Consider the following 6,504-nt stretch of genomic DNA (forward strand, 5'->3'; position numbering starts at 1 on the left):
CCTAACAGTGAGCTCTTTTACAGTTTGAAACATCACACTATATGTCACTGAAATAACTGTCAAATAACAAATAGCAAATATGGTACTCTTCAGGCTCATTTATCAACACAAAGGTCTAATTTATATAAATGAGTTTGAAGAAAAGAAGTTACACAAGAGGAACTGGGTCTAGGCTTGGGTAAAAGAGCCAAAAGATTGTTGAAAGAAAAAAGGTTGGTACAAATATCATTTGAAGTCACATAATCAGGCTCCGAAAGGGTTTGATCATGAACGTATAACTCTAACAGTTAAAGGTGTTGAATCAGTTGTCCAAATGGTATAGCTGGGCTGTCCAACAAGATGAGACTGGATTGGTTCAAGTCTAAAGGTGAAATGAACCCCTTTTCCCTTTTCAAACAAACAAATCCTTCCTGTGAACCATGCAAAGAAAAGGGTGAACTCGTGCCATGTTAAGTTGAATTTGTAAAAGCCAGGAAACCAATTTAACGTTTGCCCCATTTTTTCGTGTGTGTATTGCAGGAGAGGTTTGATTATGGGAATCTGGAATTCTCATACCTCGGTGGGGAATATCTTGGGGTCCTTGATCGCTGGCTACTGGGTGTCGACCTGCTGGGGACTGTCATTTGTGGTGCCTGGCATAGTCATCGCTGCCATGGGGATCGTTTGTTTTCTGTTTCTCATTGAACGTAAGTACGTGCTTCTGTTAAGGATTGTAGATTGATTGGATTCATAGTTTTCTGACATGGTTGTTGTTCCTAGCATTGGTGTTTCCTTTATATGCACAGCGTGCTGTGTCTACCTTGCACACCCAGCAGAGCTTGGCCCAATCAGATCTTCCCCCACCCGATGTTTTATCAGCAAATATTACGTTCCATGTTTCACCCACTCCAGGTGTAACTCACCCCTTCATCACAGTGTTCTGCATTGTCTATGGAAACAGCTTGGTTCTTGGTGACTAAGCAATCTATTGTATCTAGCAGTATATCATTCTGAACGAATTCCGAGTATAGTAGATGACTGAAGGGTAGTTCAGGCACGGCCTGCTGCCCAGGTCAGAATGCTCTAGTTCTGCCCTGTTGTTCTCAGAAGTGTCCTAAATCCATATAATCTTCATGTGGGTGGGATTTGGCACTCAGATCCTTTGATTTAGCTGTGGAAGCACAATAAATCCCATGCTGCCAGACAGCTTTCCTCTGATTACCTCAGAAGAAGATGCTCCAAAGTGCAGATTATCCCATCATCATTTGGCATGAGTTTTTGCTGGGAACTTTGCTTCTGGTTCTGCCAGCCTCAGGTATCATCCTACAAATTAGACGGTGTCCTTTTTGATGAGCCACCCTCCCCCCGACCCGGGATAAAGCAGAGCACCACCCACTCTGCCTATTCAGCGTAGCTCAGTGGAAAGAGCACGGGCTTGGGAGTCAGAGGTCATGGATTTGAATCCCAGCTCTGCCATGTGTCAGCTGTGTGACTGTGGGCAAGTCACTTAACTTCTTTGTGCCTCAGTTACCTCATCTGTAAAATGGGGATTAAGACTGTGAGCCTCACGTGGGAAAATCTGTTTACCCTGTATCTCCGCCAGCGCTTAAAACAGTGCTCTGCACATAGTAAGCACTTAACAAATACCAACATTCCCTATTAGACTGTAAGCCCGTCAATGACCAGGGATTGTCTCTATCTGTTGCTGAATTGTACATTCCAAGTGCTTAGTACAGTGCTCTGCACATAGTAAGCGCGCAATAAATACTGTTGAATGAATGAATGTTCAGAATCTCTGCTGCTGCCTCCTGGCCCCACCCCAGCCTCATACCATCCTCAGATTTGGAGCTTGCCAGTGGTCTCTTAAAAGATGACCTGAGGCCAAGTTGCCAAGATCTGCAATCCAGCTTTCACATTAGCTTATGTCCCTCAGTGATTCATTTCTTCCTGATGCCCACCTTCAAAACGCACCCTAATAGCTAGAACCAATATTTTGTGCTGCTTACCACTGCTCTGCAGACCAGTTGTATTTTAGATTCTAGAGGGGTGCCCACGCACTTGAGTGGGATCTCTGTTCAGGAAGGTGACATACACATAGCAGGTGTCCGTAGTGTCAGGGAGAGCAAATTCCTAGGTTGAGAAAAGATACATGGATTGAGGGTTGTTTTTTTTTTTTTTTTGAAGAACCATCCTCTGTCCATCAGAGCTTGTATCATCAGAGCTTGTATTTCAGAGCTTCCTCCAACTCACCCCTCACCTCTTCCCTTCACCCCCGTCTACAGGCCTAATGATACTAGTTGTGGTATTTCTTGAGTGTGTACAGTGTGACTAAGCACTGGGATAGATACCAGATAATCAGGTTGGAAACTGATTCTGTCCTGTAAAAGGGAGAACAGGTATTGTATCCCCATTTTAAAGATGAGGAAATGGAGGGCACAGAAGTTGAGACTTTATTTTCCCTCTCCCTCCCCATTTCCCCTCTCCCTCCCCATTTCCCATCTCACAGCCAGGCAGAGGCGAGGAAGTCAACGGGGAGAAATCACATGCTGCCAGACAGCTTTCTTCTGATTACCTCAGAAGATGATCCAAAGTGCAGATTATCTCATCATCATTTGGCATGAAGTTTTGATGGAAACTTTGCCTTCCAGCTTCAGATGTTATCCTACAGATTAGACAGTGTCCACTTTGACAAGCGGCCCCCCGGCCCCCAACAACACAGCAGAAAAAAAGCTCTGGCAGTGCCCCAGTATTAGTCAGTGGTATTTATTGAGCACCTATTGTGTAATAAAATTAGATGTGATCCCTGTCTTCAAGGAGCCTATACTCTAGCCAGGTTAGACAGACATTAAAATAAATTACAGAAAAGAGGATGTAATATAATATAAATATACATACATAAGTGCCATGAAGTGGAGGGGGATTACTCGAGGAGTTAGGTGATGTGAAAGTGCTGACAATTGGGGCTGTGATTAGAGGAGAGATTATTCAGAGAAGGCTTCTTTAAGATGGGGAGAACCATGGTCTGCTGGCTGTGAAGGGGGAGTGAGCTCCAGCAAGAGGAAGGATGTGAGCAGGTGGTTGACAGTGGGTGAGACAGAAAGGAGCACAGTAGGTTGAGTAGGTTGGCCTGAGGAGAATGAAGCATAAGAGCTTCATTCATAGAGTAGAGAAAGCTGTTTCAGTGTCTTAACTTAAGTCAGTGGTAGGAAGTTTCAGTGGAGAAGAATGGGCAACCATGGGAGGCTTGTGAAATGGGGGAAACGTGCACAGAATGATGTTTTAGAGAAATGGTCTGGGGGGGATTGACTGGAGAGAGGAGAGTCATCCACAGTTAAGGAGTAGGAGGCAGGAGAGCTAGGAAGGAGACTGAGAAGGAGCCACCAGAGAGGTGTTAGGATGAGAAGAAATGGAGGCGGGCCATGCTTACAGTCAGTTTGAGGAATTTAGTTAGAATAAGAGGAAAACTGGATTGGCTTCAGGAGTGTATTTTTTTAAGAGGGTAGGGAAAATGTATGTGCTTTAAAACAGTGGAGAAGAGCCATCCAAAAGTGAGCTGTGTTGAAGGATGAAAGTCAGGGAGAGAAGAGTGGGCACAAGTGTGTTTTGTAAGATAAGGGATGGGGTCATAGAGGAAGGAGGAGGGGGTAGAGTGTGAAAGCAGGAATAAGATCACTTATTGAGAGATGGCCAGAAGGATGACAGAATGGATGGGGGTGGAGGGAGGGAGAGCTCTTGCCTGATGGTTTTGATTTCGGTCTTCAAAGTAGTTGGCAAGATCACTAGGGTTTGAAAGTTTCTGGACAAGCCCACTCACCTATAGACCTTAGGCAAAAGGCCTTTCAAGGGCACTCTTAATTTAACATGGCCGTCACCCTCGACAGGGATGGAAAGAGACTAAGGCGACCTCTCTGACTGTGTGCAAGGCAGAAACACAGTGGAGAAGGGTCTGTGCAAGTGGAGCAAGACTTTGTCGGTTTTTCCTAGTAATGCTAGGTTGTGAGCCCCCTGTGGGACAGGGACCATGTCTAATTCCCACCTGCATATTATTCCTTTCTCAGCGCTAAGTATGGTACTCTGTACACAGTAAGCGCTTAATAAATACCATTATTACGCTTAGGATTAACATCATCGCATCAAGCCAGTTAATTCTCATGTTAAGGAAAGTTAATATGAAAAGGCAGATATACAGTTCAGTGGAAAACTGCAATTGAAGGCTCTTTTGACTCTGTTCCATAAATAAAAGTGAAGAAATGATTCTCTCCTCTCCCACTCTTTTATTGCTCACAAAAGCCTATCCCCTTTTGCTTCAGAAATGAGGAAGAAATTATCCCCGGTCTTTCTGTGCCAAAGCAAACAGCCCGCTCCTTCTGTTGTAAAATTTTAACCTCTTTTCTCCCATAAGGGAACTTGGATGATTACAGATCTTGAGAAATCCCCATCCAAGGCACATTTTGGGCAATTGGGAGCCAAAGAATAGGGTGAACGCAACGTTGTGTGTGGATGAAAGAAAGTCATTGATTCCGTGTGTTGCTTTCCCAGCTCCCTGCTGCTCCCTTGGGCTCTGGGCTCTGACCAGGACAGGGAGCACACTGCAGGTGGTAGGGGTTTGTTGGAGTGTCTGGTACCATCCTGAGGAACAAAAGTCTTCATCTTGACTCATTCTGGGGTTGCCAGATGATCCTTTTTTATGGGATTGTCCCTGTTTTTATTGCTGTGTTCCACTGAGCCATAAAGGGAGTCTTTGGAGAGAGTTTGCTCTGTTGTTTTGTTTTTTTTTTCATTTATTCCAGTTTTATGAGGTGCATTCTCTCCCTCTAGATTCTAAGCTCATTATGGGCAGGGAATGTGTCTGTTATATTGCAGTTTGTACTCTCCCGAGCGTTTAATATAGTGCCCCATATATAGTAAGAGCTCAATAAATACAATTGATTGATTGTTTCATGGAGCAACTAGATGCTGGGTTTTGGGTGTTCCCAAGAGGCAGGAGCTCACATTCTCAATAATACCTCTCTCCACTCTTTAGCCTCATTCATTCATTAAGTTGTATTTATGGAGCGTTTACTGCGTGCAGAGCACTGTACTAAGCACTTGGAAAGTACAGTTTGGCAACAGATAGAGACAGTCCCTACCCAACAGCAGGCTCACAGTCTAGAAGGGGGAGACAGACAACAAAACAAAGCAAGTAGACAGGTGTCAATAGCTATCAAAATAGATAAATAGAACCATAGATAAACTCACATCATTAATGAAATAGAGCAATAAATATGTGCAGATATACAAAATATATACAAATATACAAAAAGCCTCCACCACAGGCTTCCCCTCCTCGTTCCTTTCTTTGAGTAGCCCTGAGGGAGAAGGAAGTTACATCCGGGAGCAGTTCTGGCATGGTTTCAATGTTCTGAAAGGTACAGCAAGGGAGAACCTAACTGGTCTCCCCAGTTTGGTTATGCCCATAGAAGAAGTTTGGTTTTCTCTGCATTGTCGTCTCATGCTACTAGTATTCGAGCAGTGCACGATCATAGAAATAAAAGGCATGCTCAAAAATCTGCTAGCCCCTGCACATATTCTAGTTGGGGTGTGGCGCTCTAGACAGTTCAGTATTCTCTACCTTCTAGGAAATCGTCCACTAAAAAGCATTTTAAATATCTGTGGGAAAAAAAATCCAAAAAAGTATAAAATTGAATTTTGAGTGGGAATTATAGGGGAAAGTTTTAAACCTTGTATTCACAAACTGAAGCGTGAGGTTAGCTATATCTTGCCCCCAACTAGGATCTCATGTTTCCGAGTTGTCTCTGAAACATCTTTAGTTATAGGGAATTTTCCCTTGGAAATTGCTGTAGGTGTTGTCTGGAAGGTAGGGTAATTTACAATAAATTGCTGGAACTGTCACGATATGCCTATAGCCTGAATTTAGGACACTCACTTCCTCAATGTTTGGTCCCACGTGGAGATTTTCTGTATTGATGCTTCTGTATGTTACTTTTTCAGATCCTAAAGACATAAAGTGCTCCTCCACACCATTAAATGTAAGTCCAACTTCTTTATTCTCTTGATTTCTTCTTTGAGCATTATCTATGTATTGGCAGCCACTTGAATCATAGAGTAATAATAACAACTGTGGTATTCTTTTACTGCTTAGCACAGAAGTAGATCCAAAACAATCAGTTCCTGGTTGTAGAACAGGCCTGGGTTTCAGAAGGACCTGGGTTCTAATCCTGGTTCTGTCACTTCTCCACTGTGTGATTTTTGGTCATGTCACTTAACTTCTCTCTGCTTCAGTTTCCTCATTTGTAAAATGGGGATTAAGACTTTGAGCCCTACATGGGACAGGGACTGTGTCCAACCGAGTTATCTTGTGTCTACTCCAGTGCTTAGAACAGTACCTTGCACACAGTAATTGCTTAACAAATTCCACAATTATTATTATTAATTATTAGATTAGACACAGTCCCTATCCCATATGGGGCTCCCAGGCATTTAATTCGCATTTTAAGATGAAGAAATTGAGGCATAGGAAAGTGA

General features: G+C 43.4%; 1 protein-coding gene across 4 annotated transcripts in view; it reads left to right on the forward strand.

Annotated features, from left to right (window-relative positions):
* SLC37A1 (solute carrier family 37 member 1) overlaps positions 1-6,504 on the forward strand; it is an 84,345-nt gene that overhangs the window by 52,020 nt on the left and 25,821 nt on the right. For all 4 annotated transcript variants that reach the window (XM_029046720.2, XM_029046718.2, XM_029046722.2 and 1 more), the window contains 2 exons: positions 520-686; positions 5,971-6,008. In XM_029046720.2, the coding sequence (XP_028902553.1) occupies positions 520-686; positions 5,971-6,008 (205 nt within the window). The remainder of the gene's footprint in view (positions 1-519; positions 687-5,970; positions 6,009-6,504) is intronic.

The sequence above is a fragment of the Ornithorhynchus anatinus genome, chromosome 18 (genome assembly GCF_004115215.2).
Source record: "Ornithorhynchus anatinus isolate Pmale09 chromosome 18, mOrnAna1.pri.v4, whole genome shotgun sequence".
NCBI lineage: Eukaryota > Metazoa > Chordata > Mammalia > Monotremata > Ornithorhynchidae > Ornithorhynchus > Ornithorhynchus anatinus.